Source organism: Balearica regulorum, chromosome 8 (assembly GCF_011004875.1).
Source record: "Balearica regulorum gibbericeps isolate bBalReg1 chromosome 8, bBalReg1.pri, whole genome shotgun sequence".
Taxonomy (NCBI): Eukaryota; Metazoa; Chordata; class Aves; order Gruiformes; family Gruidae; genus Balearica; species Balearica regulorum.
In genome coordinates this window covers 17,100,905-17,118,465 of record NC_046191.1, presented here as the reverse complement: position 1 = coordinate 17,118,465, position 17,561 = coordinate 17,100,905, and the positions used below count along the sequence as shown (strand labels likewise).

Genomic DNA, 17,561 nt, shown 5'->3' with positions numbered 1-17,561 from the left:
TGGGGTCAGCCTGCTGGGGACACTTAAGCCACAGCACAGCCCTCACCCACCCCCCAAAAATGGGAACTCGGAACAAGTAGCGCTGAGGCTGCTCCCCAAGCGCCAGTGGGGGCAAAAGGATCCGCTGGGAAACACCTCATCTCTGGGGGCACAACCACAGCTAGTGGTGCTTCCTGCGGCAGATCACTCAGGAGTGATTTTCAGGTGCTGTTAGCATCATGGCACAAAATTCCTCCCATTCCCCAATACATTTTTTTTGGAAATTTAAAAAGGTTTAAAAAAGCCAGTAGGAAAAACAGATGCCCGCATTTAACTTAAAAACTTCACATCATCTGATTACTTCCTCACAAATCTATAATACAGAAATGCATGCATGTGTCCTGTCTCTTTTTGCTTACTTGCATGTCACATTCAAAATCCCAAACACTACCCAGTCTTGAAGTACTTTGCAATTATTAGGATGGCTCCCGTTATCTGGCAGCTCCGAGGAGAAATGAACTCAAATTTTTGGAGTGAACAGAAATTCTGACAAACCCTCCCATCATTCATTTAATATGGGAAGACTCTAGTCCTCTTGAAAACCTCTTCAGGATTGCTAACCTCACTCCATCAGCTGCAATGTAATATACATTTCGCACTGCAGCATCCCTTTCATTGGTGTTTCAGCTGAACAGAGATGTTATACTGTCACGCTTATTTAAGCAGAAGGGTTATCACTGTTCCTTCATACAATACTATATAGCTCAAAGGTGCAATAAGAAGCCAAGAAATATGCCAAAAAGGTTTGGGAAAATAAACAACGTCAATTTGCTCCTTTAAGTATCATCATGACAAATTTACCGGGCAGCTGCTGAGATAAAATGCAGCACTTTAAATACCTAAACTAATCAATAGAGAGAACCGAGTGTGCAATCCATTTTCTGAGAAGGGCAACCTTTTAAGGTTAATTCTTCATTCATATAAATACAACACAAGGCTCATTATTTAACTTAAATCAGCCCTTCATTATATTATAATAATTAGGCTCAATTTAGCACTAAAATTAGCCACCCAAAAAGCCACCTTACTTAAAATAAGGGCTAAGCCCGGAAATTAAAAAATAACGCCCGTATTTATCGCAGAGGGAGTTCCCGCCTGTCCCTCGCTGCGAGCACGAAGCACCACCACCTTTGGTGCTGCCGAAAGCCGCCCGGTGGAGGTGCCGGTAGCGCACGGGGCGCCCGCACCCGCGTCCCGGGCTGCCTCGCGGGGCCCGGTGGAGCCCGGCGGGGCGGGGGTCGGGCGGCGGCCGCGCCGTGCCGCTCCTTGTGCACCATCTAGCGACAGCTCGGCGGCTCCGCAGCGGGTGCTGCCCCCCGCCCCGCAGTTACTAACCCAGGGGTTTTATATCCCACCCCCCAGCCCCCTCAGAGGTTGTGCAGCTTTTGCTGTACAGAAGCCTCGAAAGGAAACGAAACGATTAAGATCAGGTTTTTCTGTTGCCTTAACGCTTCGGTGCGCTCCCAGAAGCGAAGGGTGAAGGGTGGGGAGGCAGGGGCAACGGGGGTCGGGGGAAGGCATTGAGTTTGTCACTGCTGAGCTCTCCTGGTTCCCGAGCTTGCAGCCCGGTGGCTGCCTCCTGCGAGCGGTTCAGAGCCTGATAATGACTGAACTTAGAAGCTAGTGGCTTATCTGTCCCTAGGTTCAGCACTGAACGGCATCAGATTAAAGAGCAGGCCCTTTGGCAATAGAGTGATAAAAAGCAGAAATGATCTTTCTGATTACTGGTCACATCACTGTAACTGTACAATTGCCGCTTCCTAAAAAGGGGAGAGGGACGGGGCAGGCAGCTCCCATGCAGAGGTCCCGCACACGAACCCAGGCGCAGGCAGCACCCCGGGTGCCCACAACCTCCTCTGCCTCCCCACGCCCCACCCAAGATCCCACAGCAGCTTGGCACAGGCGAGGTCCCACTGCCACCCCTGGATTTGGGCAGCCACATGTAGGTCCCCGTTTGCAGAGCAGGGGCTTGGCAAGGAGTAGGTGAGGACAGGACCCTGTCCCGCTCAACACACCACGCTCCTGGAGCTCTCTGGCAGCACAGGACTTCAGTTATTTTTTGGGCAGATCACTCTGTATATTAGTGCCAACAAAAAAAAATTTCCTGTATGCCCTTGGGGAAGCCACTGGATCTTGCCATACCTCAATTTTCCCCTTTATAAAACAGAGCTAAGTACTTTTTTTTAAGCGTATAATAGCACCATAAAAATCCAGTGCTGTTTCCATTATTCTCATCTCTGAATATCCCTCCTTTTCTAACACATTATCTGATTTCTGTCCCCTGATGGGCTCAACTGCTACTCCATCACCTTTCAAATATTGCTTAGAGAACAAAAAACACCAAAATGCCTGTGATTAAACAAACAAAGGAGCTTTTTGCAAACTCTTCCCTGGAATATTCTCCACTGTGTCCTAAGTGACACCGGGAGCACTGGTATCACCATCTGCTGAGGTACAGCACCTAGATGGGGACAAACACAAGCCATCTGCACAGTCCTGGGGCACACAGATCTGTTGCAGCCACCGACCAACTGCGTCGTTGGTATTCATGCACATTCAACTTCACAAGAAGGAAAAGGATTAGCAGCACTTCTGGTCAAAGCAAAGGAGATAGCACGAGTTTAAAACGGCTTTCCCTTGGCCACACAGGAAGTCTGCAGCAACACGGAGGGTTTGATCGGAGACTTGCGGCCGTGGCTCACGCTGGCAGGGGACCACCCCTTCGGCAGCAGTGGAAGGGCACACACACACACTTCTGAAATACGGATATGGAGTGAGCTTAATGCCTTTCCTCGTCATAACCTATCAGCAACATGGTGCAATTGGCCTAAAAGGTGAATTAAAAGTAAACTCCCTCTCAGCATTTGTGTTGGATTTCTTTGCTTTTGTTTCTCATAAGCAAAGCATTACTTAAATCTGGTAAACTGAACTTTAAAAAGAAAATAAATTGTTATATCTATTTATTCAAACAAACACAAAACAGGTCTTTTGCCTTCCTTGAGTCACCTGCAACACGCAGCCATGGAGGGTCCGTCTCCTGCACATGCTGAGCACTGGTGATGGCCAGCAGCCATCCCAGGCAGGAACTGATCACACCTATTTCCCGAATGTGAGTGCATTAGCACAGATACCTGCCTGAGAAGACCGAGAAGTCAGAGCAAACACAGGAGACACGCGACATCTCCGACAAGGAGGCCGGAGGAGGTGGCAGAGCCATGGGGCACTGCTGGGCCAGCGAGGAGGGGATTGCTCAGAATGGCAGCATGCTCCTGTGGTGAGCACCACACATCACATACCTTGGCCAGAAAGATCCTTGTATCCCCATAAAAATGGAAAAGCTTCTCTTGAAGGTGGGGGGGCAAAGAGACATAGAAACCTCCGGGTTCAAATGAAGTTTTATGAGGTGAGTTAGAGTGCACTCAGCCTGTAAAACAGCCTAACGGTAGTGGCAGGCCACCGTGTGATGCACTGCCTGCTATCTCATGGCAGTGTATAATCAGGATATGCTGCAAGTTTTATGAGAGGGATACCACTGTCAACAGGTGCTTGAATAGCTTTTCACATAAGGAGCAAATGACGGACCTTGCCAGGAATCAGCAAGGGGAAAGACAGCGACAGCCATTTACCTTGACATGTTTCTTCCACACAAGCCAAAATAATTGCACACGTCAAAAGGAAAAGGCAACGCATGGCTTTCGTCCGCTCCCTATAACGATCAGATAGGGCTCTTCCTGTCTTCCCCAGCAGCCCTTCCTCCAGCAGAGCATGCAGAGGAGGAAGAAAATACCGCTTTGAAGGTCAGGTAATGCCCTAATTAAAGCAGAATTCCAACTCCAATGCTGCGGCCCTGCCCTTTTAAAGCACAGTGCTGGGTCAGGCTGTCAGTTGTGGTTTAGTGCACTAGTGCTGTTAGTACACCCCTAGTAATATGCTCTTTGGCTTAACATGGGTCATTTGACATGCAGCAAGTTAAATAACTGCAACAAGTACAGAGAGACACGTGTTAATTTTAAAGCAGTTATTGTCCTGTGAAGGGCGCCTACCCCCAGTCCCTCTGGAGATGGGAACAGCTTTCAGAGGCCATGAGAGCAAATCTCCCCTTCAAAAACCAAACCACCGAGTGGGTGACTGAGGATGGGGAGGACAGTACAACAGCCCTTGCAGCAATGGTTGGGCAGAGTTTAAGTCTGTTGTTTGCCCAGAGCCCCAAAAAGCATGCAGCAGTCCTGTGGGCACGGAAAGCCCTGGGGGCATCCATCGCTCTCTAAAGCGGATGTGATGTTACAGCCCTCTGCTTGCACAGGCACATATTTGTGGCCCAGCAGTATTTCTTTAGAGTGCAGGGGAAGGTAAGATTCCTTTTGACAGCGTTACTGCATGGCAAAGGCACAGGTGCTCTTGGGCATGTTTTTACTTAAACATAGGCCTGAATGTATAGCAAAAAATTAAAGGTTATTTTGGCATGATCTCAGTCCAATATCCTCGTCCTTTCATTTTGTGTGACTAGTTCTTGCTGGGCCAGGGGAAGATGCTTGCTTTCTTTTTCAGAATGATGCAAAAATAACCTGTCTTTATCCTGATATAGATTAGTACAGTTTGGGCAAGAGGGACATTGGTCTGGGAATACAAGTGGACAGGTTCTATACAATAAGATGTTTTCTACATCTCCCCAGTTCTTCCCACTGGCTACCTACTTCACCACAAGGCTATCTAAAGCATTGACTAGATCACTCTGAAACACCACTGTTCTCAGTGGATACAGATGTCTAAAAGGATCAGATCACCTTCTCTGACCTTTTTCCCCTTGGTTTTTGAAGTGGTTAATATAGTGGACAAACGAAGAAGGTAATCATGGCATTTCTTTTCTGCAATCACACCAAACCTCAGAAGCAAGAATCAGACTTTGGGGGAGAAAAGCAGGCGCAATTGCTACACTCTAATCCCCGAATGCTGCCAGCACAGACAGCTGTTCCTGTTCTGACCCTTTTCCAAATGAGGCAAAGGAGTTAGTTCCAACTTTCAGAAAGTTGCTAAGTGTTGCTTTATTTCCCATTTCAGGGGCTAGGATTCATTTTGGAGTCTCAAAGAACAACATATTGTACCCTGATATGGATGGCTTCAGCCAAAACCAACAAGTTCAAGGGATTCATAACTCATGACCAGCGCTGCAAATACAGCGCTCCCCAGACACCCACACCTGTTCTTCGACCCTTCCCGGGGCCTGAAACATGACAGACAAGTACAAAAATTAAATTCCGTATTAAGACATAAATTATTATTTTATTATATTAAAATGCTAGAGGTTAGTACTCATTAACTGGGAGCATTAGTCATGCCAAGGTAGAAAGTTATATGGGAAGAAGATTAGTGAAGAGACATAGGAGGAGCCCTTGCAGGGCTCAGGAGATGTCAGCTGAATTCCTGACTCCTCCATAATGTTCTTCCATAGCTATAGGCAATTCACCTATACCAACATCCCTGCTATATTTGCAGGCACCACACTCCTGGCTTAGGAGTGCAATGAAAAGCCCAGTCTTGCTGTTCTGTCAGCATGAATCAGTATCAAACACCTCAGCAGGCATACCCACCAGGGCAAGGCCTCGTTCCTCAAAATTGTTCCTGTTTGCTGTACCTGATGCCTGGCAGCAGTATTCTTGCTGCCAGCAGGAACAGGGAATCCAGCTGGGCCATTCCCTCCCCTGCATGGGGCATCCCTGCTGAAGCGCCAGCGGGCCCATGCCGTAGCTGGGCGAGGGGTGACCCTGCACACAGGCAGAAGGAAGGATTGGAAGATACGATTTCTCAGGACAGATAAATCCCACCTGTGTTTCAGTGCCTCACCTCTGATACAGCGTAACAGTACCAAAAACATTGCAAAGGATAAGACGACGCTATACAATACTATCTGATAACGATTGCATATTATGGCAGCCGCATGCCAATACTGCTTACCAACACAGGCTTCCTTTTGATCTGCAGCACTATTGGTTTATGTGCCAATAAAAATATTTATGAGCAGTAATACTAACACAGCTCTTACATCAAGTTATCTATATGGAACAAGCATCTATACTGCTCCCAAGTAGGAAAAGAAAGCTCTTACCTGATGGAGAAGATTTTCTCTGCTGGACAGATGATGACGACAGATGCCCAGAGATGAGTAGAAAGATGAGAAGTGCAAGATGTAGAAATTCACATGCTCCATCTACGTTAGTCTATTTGCTTTGCACGTGCAGGGTGAAACATCTGTCTCTGATGAGTGACTGTGGGGAAATTACTTAAACTTCTCAGTCATGCTCGATGTCATCTGACAGACTGGAAAATCATCATTCCTAAAACTGGACACCAATATTCCACAACTAACCTTCCTCCCGTGTTTCATTAGGCAAGTCTTCGCCCAGCAGCCAGTTCTGCCCATCACCTGCATATTGTTCACAGAAATTTGAGACATGAACAAATGTTGCTGATAAATCTTATTATTTGATGCATTTATAGACAGGTGATGTATTGGCAGTTGAAGCCTAGAAACCAATCTGCAGAACCCTAAGAAACACTCCTAATTTGAAGGGACATAGAGAGCACAGAATACTGTCAGGTTTTGAAGTGGTGTGGGTGGGGTTTTGCCCCAGCTCTGGGCAGGTGGAGAATTTAGCTTTGTTTTTCATTTACGTTGCTTAAACATTGTTTCTCAAAAATCTCTAAGATTTTGTTGCTGGCCTGTTTTTTATGGCGGCAACATCACATGAAAAACAGCTATTTATTCCTTGAGGGTTCCTCCTGCCCCCACCTGATTTGGGAAGAACAGCACTATGGGGGTTTTTTGATTTATATGGAAAGAGGAAACCACCCTGGGCAAAAAATCTACAGTCAGCAGAAGCAGCACTTTGTCTTCAAAGACTTAGACACAAGGCTCCCAAATGATTAATGTTCCTAACTCACATTTTTCTTGCAGATGTGATTACAGAAGAGAATATGAAGAGGAAACAATATTTTTAAAAAATTGTTAGAAATGTATTTTCATAACAAGGAACAACAGAAAACAATATTCGTTTAAAACCACCCAGAAAAAAGTCAATTACAACCTCCGATGCCAAACTGTTGACAGATGTTAATACCTTGGCACCAAAACTAGATATTCTGCTTTCCTAGAAAGTTATTGATACTTGCTCAACCCCCCCCCAAAAAAAGCAACCCATGAACAATTAGTAGTTATTAGATAACAACTACATATTAACATAAATACTTAAATTCAGGCTCCACATTTGAAAAACTGACAAATATTGTTATCACAACACTAAGTTTGCATTGCTTTTAGCTACAGAATATCACAGACTCCAAGAAATTTTAGAATATCCTGTACAGCATTTCCTAGTCTTTTGCGGTATCTTTGGAACTAGACAGTAAGGCTTCGAGTTATCAATCATTATTTGAATCTGAGTGAACAAAATGAGATTGGCATGGGGGAGAGTCTACCAATGCAGCTGTAGAGAAAAGCACATTCTTTTGGATTTTGAACACATCTTTTTCATGCATATGAGAAAACACAAGAAAAAAAAAGAGTTTAAATCAACACTGATAAGCAGAACATAAAATCATGAATTACATTTGAATAATCATCTCAATGTCTATGATAAACAATGGCATCAGAGTTTCTCCCTCCTCTCCATCTTTGTCTTGGAAAACACTGTTGTTACAGGAGTAATAAGCTTTAATATCAGGAACTTTCATTACAGAAACCTCTTTAAAATTTATTTCCTAGGTACTGAAACCAAGTAAAGCCCAAACTGGATGCTCAACAGATGCTGAGAGGCCATTTCAGATACACAAAGAAGCTGGGTTTTGAAAGCGCATGCGAGGGTCTGCCTGGGCATGCTTTGCTCCCTCTGACTACTGACAAGGTTTTCAAACTTGGCTTCCAAAGCTGTCTTTAAATCTTTTTGGCTTTGTAATTCACTCTCCATTTATCTCAATATGATCAAGTGATGAGAACTATGACTATATAGGTGTAGACACGCACACACACATATATATGTAAGAGGACGTTCCTGTATGAGTTGGGAAGGAGGGGGTATGGAACCAAAGTTACACATGAGCTGGCTGCAAAGCTTTCGTTAATAAAACCTGTTGATTGCAGCCTGATTCTCATCTTGTCATGCACTTGTCCTGCACAAAAATTTTAAAAAAACCAACCCACAAGTTAAATACCCTTGCTAGATGAAGCGCCTGTCAGATACAATGGGTGAACGCATCCAAACTGTTGTACGCACGGTCACTAGCGTGCACAAGCTAATTCAGCACAACACGTGAGCACTACCTCTGACACGGAGGACAGGGACCTCTATTGCCACCAGACTCTCAAAGGTGATCCTGAGTAAACACCACATTTGATAAACTCCATTTTGGAGTGTGATCTCACATCCTACAACAATACCTGCAAGATAAGACTTGTCCTTTGGAAGGCTTGTGAAGGAATGAAACCTATTACGCTATCTCACAGAGCCAGCTGAGAAAAGGGAGAGGCTGAACACACATCATCCACTCTCACACATTTTTCCATACACACTTGGTGGAAAAAAAAAAGGGCACTGACAAAGAATGTTTGCTGGGTTGAGGGGAGCACTGATGCTTTCCTGTTTTGTTCTGGTTTTAAGGGAAAAAATTCCGCGTTTGTCTTAAGAAAAAAACACCCAAAACCTTTGTTGAAAAGTTTTGTGGAAAAACAACGTTTACAGTAATTTTTGCTAAAAGTAAACCTCAGGTTTCCAACCATCTCTCCGAAGTAGCCTTTAGTATTAACAGATGTCTGGTTAGGATCTGCCTGAGCCAGTGAACTCATTCTGAATAGACACCAAAAAAAGCGCACAATTTTTGCTCCACATAATCTGAGCATAGGATGCTTTCTCCCAGACTTCATGGATTTGCCTTCTATCATGCAATTACTGACTATTTTATTTTCAAGAAGCATGGATCTCAAATACAGGGCAGACAAGCCTCCCAGTCAATGTAATCTGCTTTTCTAGATCTATAGCTTAGCTAAAAGTAGTACTTCCAGCAAAGTGCTGGAAGTAGGTATTTGGTCTGGGGTTATAAATAGGAGAGATTTCATTTGTCGATGTACAGGCCTTGCTTATAATAGCAGGGGCCTTGATGGCTGCAACTTTGAATTCATTAATTCAGTCAAGGGAAGGCACTGAAGACCCAAAGCAGATAATTAGGCCAAAGACAGCCATCATAGCTGTTAACTTCAGGAATTACTGCAATCTCATATAGTGGTTTATATTTCTGCCTGCACTTTCCTCTGCGTTCTTTACATACTGTCTTCACAGATGCATATATATACCCTTTATTACTGTTACCGACTGCTTTACGCAACGTTTGCCCTAACATTCACTCATCATTACGCACTGCGGCGAGGCAGTCTTGACAAAGCCAGCCTGTAACCGCACAACTCTCTAGCGGTTAAGCATTCCTTTCCCCCTTGCCAGTTCTCCAAGTCACGCAACATTTTAAAAGTTATTAAATTCTAAATAAAGGAGATTAAGGATGCCAAATTCTATTTGTGCTAAAAATGTCAAGACAATAATGTCTTCAGGGCCAGAAGACGATTATTCTCTAAGACTCATTTTTTTCTTTTTTTGGTAAAGAGACAGTTCACAATATTTTCCAGTAACTGCTGCATCAAACCCAGAGTCCTGGTTGAGTTAGAGCATTTAAATTATCACACCAAATTAGGTATGTTTCTCTCTCAAAATAGAAGCATGATTTTCCTTATTAATACTGAATTTATGTTTGAAATACAATGCTTTTTTAGTTGAAAAAACCCCCACAGATGAGTTCATATCAACAGCAGGATGAAAAAACATATGCAGGTACACAGCAAAGTAGTGAACCATTTCTTAAAGCATCAGCAGAATGCGATACCTGTATACTTGAACTATAACCACAGTTCCCGTAAATCACCATTTTAATCTATTTTGTTTCAAGATATACTTTTTTTTTTCCCTCAATAGGAAGATGGATAGTTGTTCTTTGTGCAATTATTTTGACAATCATGTTTATTATGAGAAGTTAATTTCTGTGTGCAGCAAATCTGAGAGTGGATTCAGGACCAGCCTTGCAAACACGCAGAAAATGGGCAGAGAATGTCTATCACAGTATTTTCCATTTTTATGAGGATGCAGTTGGTTATTATGACAAGGTGAAAGGTCTCAAAGCCTTCATTTTTGGGCCACAGGTGTTCTTTGTAGAGGTTTTTTTTAATAAAGAGTATTATTAGTCCTTTAAATTAGCTCTTATTGAAAGTTACCACATCTGCGTTATGTGGTAATGAAGCCGGGGGGAGGTCATAGCAGGGGACTTGTGCTTGAAGAAAACATCTGGACATTGCTTTGACATTCACTAGCAACTTCTTGTATTTTATTAAGAAGTAAGGAAATTATACTGAAATCAAATGCAAGATTCAAACAATAAATAAAATGAAAATACAGAACCTGAAAAAAAATCTAGCTTTGAGCAAAACACCCCTTTCCCTTCTTTCACTACCCTCCAACTGAATGAGATTAATGAATTCCAACTGATGAGATTAATTACCTGTGCAAACAGCAGCATCAATTAAAAAAAAAGGTTCAACCAGTATTAAAAAAAAACCCCTCTATCTGTAAGACTAGAGCCATTCTGCCTTTCACAGGAGAAGCTACTGTCATTTTAAAGAAAGCATTTTTTGTATTGTAACTGGTTTTGGCTGTCATTTTGTTTACTGTATCATTTCAGAAAAAGGCGCAGTGACCTTAGGAAGTCCTGTACCTTTATATAGGCAATTTTTTCCTCCACTTCCCCCTGGCTGATAGAAGCAGAGACTTTGTTTCCTGTGCACAATTACACCCATCACTTCCACTGAGGGAAGTAAGGAAATGGCTACTTGCAACATAAGGGGGATTTAAAAGCCATCAAAATCCTCACGTGGAAGTTGCTGAGTAACTGCACGATGGTTCTTAATCATGGAGGCTGACAACTAAATATTTAGGAACTCTTGCATTAAGAAACTTGGCTGGGCCAGATGACTGTTCAGCTCTATAGTGCACACAGCAAGGAATGTTTATAGGGCAACGGTTACAGTACGCCTCAGAAATCCTAAACAGAGTAGTGTACCCATCTCCCTATATTTTCTTGTTTAAGTGCTTGCTCACAGATGCAAATGACATTTCCGTTCTACTCCAGTTCTTATACCACACTCATCACTGCAGTAACTGAGCGTCTTCCGGTACCACAGCAATTGGTCAGGTCATTGGTTCCCTCACGCAGGGAAGCACGTATGGACCAGTGCAGTGTTCTAATGCCAGTTTTCTGTTCTTACAAATTTTGGGTTTAATATTAAGAACTTTTCATTGACACTTCCAGCACAGCGTATACCCTCTGCAAGTTCATTACATTTCTGGCCAGAAAGCCTAATGCAAATTCTAAAGGCCTAAAATGCATTAGGTTATAGCTATATGAAATTATTACAGATAAGCTACACTCCAGCTCACCCCTCCCCTCCAAAATCACAATAGCTGCAAATGAAGTTCACAATATTGCATAACAACATCTTCTAGAAAAAGAGCATTTAATGTGAGTGTGACACGCAAATAGTAAGACAGGACACCAGACTTCTTTTCTTTTCCCTTCCCACTGGGTGTTTTATTTTATAGCATTTGCATTAAGTAATCAACTGAAACACTTCAACAACAGAAAGCTGGCAGCATAGTAAGGAAAAATGGAGATTATTTCCCAAACAGCTGTGACAAAATGGTTTCAAGTTGGAATAGTATTGCACAAACGAATCAATTTACGGAGGGTGAGTGGGAGCGAGCATCTTCAACATGGATTGTGAGGAAAAAAGGCACTATTTAGCTGTGTGTGTGTGTTTAAAAAGAAAAAGTCATGAAGCACAATCCATGTTTTTCAAAATTACATTCAGTACTGCTTTAGAAATGCTCACAAACCTGTCTCTCTTTACAGAAGCTACAGAAAGCTGCTGATGTAAACATCAGACAGTACAAGTGTATGAACATTTATAATTACACTCCAGAAAAGTCTCAGGAAGAGGGCTCTTCCTATAAATACTGCTGCAAAGGTTACGTAGTTGCATAGGCTTACGCAGTAAAGGAAGCATCCACGCAACTAAGCAGCCTTACAGTTTCCTTAAGTTAAATCTCTAGTAGTCATAAAATATGCTCTAATTTTGAAGAGCAAAATTGGCAGTGCACTTGAATCAGGCTTTTCCACTGACTGCTTAAGCAGCACAGTTCAGACAGCGTCATCCATATACCTTTTTGTCATATGCACATTTAGCAACGCCAGGTAAGCTTAATGCAAAATTTTAACAGAATTATAACAGACAATCACTGAATTTTCCCTGACAGAAAACAGAATTGCTCTGAGACCATAAATAAGCAAATGTTTATTCCTGGAAAGCAAAAATAGCTAAGTGTCTTCAGAAAAACTATGTACCCGAAAAAGGCATTTCAAACAACCAGGACAGGCTGCTTCTTCCTCTCCTGTATTGTATAGCTACAAATTTTCATGCCTGTTTGGAAACGAAGCCACGATCAGTGTACCATTAACAGAGAGACTGCTTGAAAATCAACCCAGAGCAAGTGGAAACGTGCACGTAGCACATTCTGCACCCTAGCCTTGTGTCTGCTTGTAGATGCACTAACAAAATTAAGAGTGAAATTCTTGTTGCATGGCTGCAGAATTATTAGGGGAAGGAGCTAAAACCACTGTTGCTCTCCTGTCGACACTGCCCAGTGTATCACAAGCGCTCCAGGCATGCTGTGGTTATGGCTATGTAGTTACCAGCGCAGCTGGACCTAGTGCCGTTACGCTGACATCAAGAGGTTCAACAGGGCTACAGTTTTGCACAAAATCTCGGTGTTAATTTTGTACAAAAAGTACAGAACAGTGTAACAAAACCTACTCTCACCTATATATATATGTGTGTGTGTGAGCATTTCAGCACCTTTCAAACGAACTTAGCCCTGCAAAAAGCCAATCTCACTCCTGTGCAGAGACTACAGTGACTTCAGTTAAACGATCTGTGTTCAGGAGGCTGCATAGTAAGTTTACCGATCATACAACTTGCAACAACAAAAATACATATATTGCTGCTTTTCACTATAAGTCAAAAAGGGAAAAGACACAAGATACATTCTGTTTATATACTGTAAAATATTTCTAATACCAACAATTTGGATTGTTTCCATTTCTGAATAGAAGATGAAAAGAGCAGGCTATTAAAAAATCTGTAAAGCTCCTTTTCCTAAACTGTCTTTTAGGAAATCCAAGTTTGATAATTCTGAATTCAAAGGATTCTAAAAAGTTCATAGTTGACTTAACAGTTGCACTAGATATAAAAGTAGACAGTCTTGATTCCTTCTGTGTTCCACAGACAATAAGATTTTTAGAGTTTGTCTGGAAAGAATACCTCTCCAATCGTAGCTAGTATTTTTAAAAAATATTCCTAAAATTCTTCTTTGTCTCAACCCTGTCAGTTCACAACAAAGAACATGAAGTGGTATCTGATTAAATGTGTTTTCTTATACGAACTATGAAAAATACATTGCTCTTTTAAAACTAAAAAAAAAATAATTGCATTGTTCTATTACTTTTGTTATTGAAGACTCATAATTAAGAAATTCTAAATCCTGGAAGGAAATAAAGGAAACACAACATTTAAAATTGTTTACAGAATAGAATAGGTTTCTGTAGGCCTTACTGAAATCGGTAGAAGTTTTGCCTATTTCTTTCTTTGTCTGCATACCTATTTCGTTACTTCGATGAATATTTTATGTTTTCACTTAGTAAACTCTTCTGTTCTTGTAGAGGTGCTCTTCTGAAAATTCTGCAGAAAACTCAAGAAGGTAAAATGATCCAAATTATTCTGAAGGAAAGCAACATAGTCAAAATAATATCTAACATAAAACTATCACTGAGCGGATAATCTTTCCTGGGGTTATAAATATTCATTTTATTTCAAAAAAGTTACTGCTGTGTTACGGAAATTTTTAGATCTTCATTAGCTACTTCTTGTGTATGACTCCTCAGTTCATTTCTTTAGGTAGGAAACACGTCTTCATGTGTGAACTAACACATCCTGTTCCCAAACATGTTGGCATTATTAATGACGTCAATAGACAAGAACTAGAACAGGAAATCTTATGCATGGTTCATGCTATATAAATGGTAAGCTATCAGAAGGGACTTCCCTGATTATTTGGGAAGAACAAAGAGAGATCTATTTTTAAAATTCACAGGGAAAAATCCAAGAAAACAAAGAAAATGCAAGATGTACTTGATAGTTTCTCCTTATCCTCTCTAACTAGGCTGTTGCTTTTGGCTGCAGACATCCAGTTCACAGACCATTTTCCATTTCCTTTGTTTTCATTACCAGAACAAGCTGGTTAAAGAAACTCCACTTGGTAATTTTAAACTAAGCCTTCAGCATCATCCCTTAGGAATTTAAACCTTTACTAGCATTCCTTACTTTGTCTCCTCAGTGCCTTCACCCATCAAACCCTCTGAAAAGCACTTTAAGAAAAGGCAGGTGTAAGATGTGTAAATACTCAGATCTTTAAGAAAATTCAATAGGAAACTAATTCTTGTAGTTCTCCACTGCCATTTGGTCTAACGCAGTGGCCCCAAACATCTGTTCTCAAATTTCAATTTACTTCATCTACCAGGTGTTTCACATTGTTAATAATGGCAACTCACAAATTTACAATAGTCACATAAGGCAGTCACATAAATACAGCTATGTCAGTCAAGTTCACTGCAACTTTCTCAACCAGACTACACATGACATTTTTCTTCTTGTCCTCTTACCGTAATAAAAGGATGAAGACTACATTTCTGTAAAGAGAATCCTTGGACAACATTCTGGTATTGAAGTCAGAGAGGTCACTGAAGTGCATTTCAGCAATGTCCAACAGTTAACTCAACCAGGAAGCAGATGTTATGTTTTTCACTTCACACATAACAGAACTGGTGCAAAAACCCCACTTTAAACTAGTTACTTAAAACCTTTTGGTCCAAATACATAAAATAAGCAGTATTTACAGCATTTTACTCCTCTTGTAAATGCAATGCTTTAAAACACATTATAAAGCACCTTAGTAAAAATATTCTACAGGTAAAAGTATCGAAGTAGTAGGAAAACCCTAACCATACCACAGCTCACTAATGGAGTCATAATATGGATTCACCAATACCTCAGTTTACAATTATTACAAAGAATCCATGGAGAAACTTAATACTGAATTTATGATTTTTATACCACTGTGTAAGGATCAACTAGAACTGCAGACAATACCAACTTTCTTCGTAGTTTTCCCAACCTCAGTCAGTAGTGGTGGGGATAAAAACCAAACCAAAACCCCCACTGCTTTGATTCTTTAACTTTTTACAATATTAATGTGGAAATGATGTTTTAACATAAATGATTAGTTGTAATTTTTTAATAAAACCACATATAGAAATATGGGCAATTTCAGCAGCAGCAGCATTTCTCAGCAGAACGTGATTAACCATCCCAATTAATATCATGTGACATGATTCACAAAAACAAAGCACAGATGTCAACCAGTTATTAACACTACTCATATTGTATACAACCAAAATTTCCATGTTGAAAGCTGGGAAAAATTATTTCCTCTTCACAGAAGTATAAATGAAAATAAATTGCTCTGAAAATTAAAAAGAGCATCAACAGAAGCATTTTTTGTTTGTTTATATTTTCAACTAGAACTGCTGTGTATTAATTGCTCTGAATTAAAGTGTAGATTTCTTCAGGTAAAGGATATTAAGTCCCACTGAAAGTATTAGTTAGATAAAAGAAATGAAGCCTTTGCTTCTGGATTACCACCACAGTTAGCCAGTATCCAACACTCTGGAGGTGATCCACAGCCCACTTTTCTCAGATCTATAAAGAAATGTCTTGGAGGTCTACAAGCAATCTAGTTTCCATGGCTGAGGACTAAGATGACGATGTGACCAAAGATATAGGTCCATAGATCTAACAGTATAGTGTTCTTAGTTTGATTTAGGGTAAATCTTTTCATAGAAAAAGTTTTGAGCCAGAATATACAATTCTCCATCTTTTTCCCGAACTGCATGTGCTCTGACAAACTGAAATTGCTCCAGTGCAAATTCATAGAACTCATTCTCCATTTTCCAGATTTCAGACTGTTGTAGCTTGGCAATAGTTTCTTTTGTGGGAAGTTTTTTCTCAGTTGTTTTCCTAAGATGAGACTTCTTTCCTAAATGCAAAATGAAAGCAATAACTTCACTTTAAAGTTCACATGATTAAACAATGTTTACGGTCCTTTATTTATAGAGTTTTATACTCTCAGCATGTTGATAAACTGCATTAAAAGTGACAGAATTTAATCCAGAATTTATTAACATAACATGCAGGGTTGGAAAATTGCAGTCTCCCTCACTAAATGTTAATGAATTTTGCATCAGTTCTTTCAATTCTTTCTCCTTACTCTAATAAACCCAAGGAATGAACACTTCATTTAAGGAACAAGATTACTCCACATAATGTACTTGGAGCAAGATTGGTCTTTCCAAATTAATTATTTAAATGTTAATCTGGTATCAAATGTTAAAAATTTTACAAACTGCAGAGCAAGACTTCTTTCACAGGACAAAGTTGACCAGAACGATGACAGCATTTTCCCTAAGAATTGCTATCTGTTGCTTTACAATAAACTTGTTAATACCACACATTTAGGCTCTATGCATCAGACCCTTTTCTCCCTCTATTTGCAGACAGAAACCCTGTTAAGATGGACCTTTCCTTCATCAGAAGTTGCATAGCCAGCTCTTAGAAACGGAGCTACTAGCTATATAACAAAAGTCTTACTACGTCCTCAGGAAGATAAAGATGTACTTGGACCTTTGTATCCCTTGGGCCTTTTTGCACAGCCAGGCAGGTTGCATCAAGCACAGTTAATTTCATCAGCAAGGTTTCTGAGGAAATGGAAATCTGCCCCTGCAAGACCTTTCAAAAATGTTCTGATAAACATCTGTCATCACTACCCCAACCTTAAATATTTATAATTTGTGTAAGGCAGTACACAAAGTTACTTGGGCTGCCCTCAAAAAATTGTACTGAGAGTTTTTTAAAGAGTTTGTCTCTTCTGTAGGAACATCAGCCAACTGAGAAGCAAACCTGGCAGAGACTCAAAACTGTTCATCTAGGTCTAAAGAATTCACATTAAAAAAAAAGTGATAAGATGATGAAAAATCCATGGAACCCATGGAAATCAACCATTTAAATACCTGTACGGTACAGTTCTGTGGCACCCCTGAAGAACCGGGGCAAAGCTGCCTCCAATAACATGATAAAGTCTTCAAGCTCTTCAGTAACTCCCACTAGGAAGTATTCATTAATCAGATTGTATTTGGCTTGTTCCAAAGCCCATCTGCTTCCCACATTCCTAGAATGACAGAGAACAATTACAGTAAGTTCTGATGTC

At 41.0% G+C, this 17,561-nt stretch overlaps 1 protein-coding gene across 1 annotated transcript in view; it reads right to left on the bottom strand.

The window, feature by feature from the left end:
• Nucleotides 1-11,688: 11,688 nt before the first annotated feature.
• Nucleotides 11,689-17,561, bottom strand: part of HS2ST1 (heparan sulfate 2-O-sulfotransferase 1) — an 82,203-nt gene continuing 76,330 nt past the window's right edge. The window contains exons 6-7 of the mRNA XM_075759866.1: nucleotides 17,365-17,522; nucleotides 11,689-16,334 (exon numbers count right to left, since the gene is read on the bottom strand). Of these exons, the coding sequence (XP_075615981.1) occupies nucleotides 16,108-16,334; nucleotides 17,365-17,522 (385 nt within the window). The 3' untranslated portion in view covers nucleotides 11,689-16,107. The remainder of the gene's footprint in view (nucleotides 16,335-17,364; nucleotides 17,523-17,561) is intronic.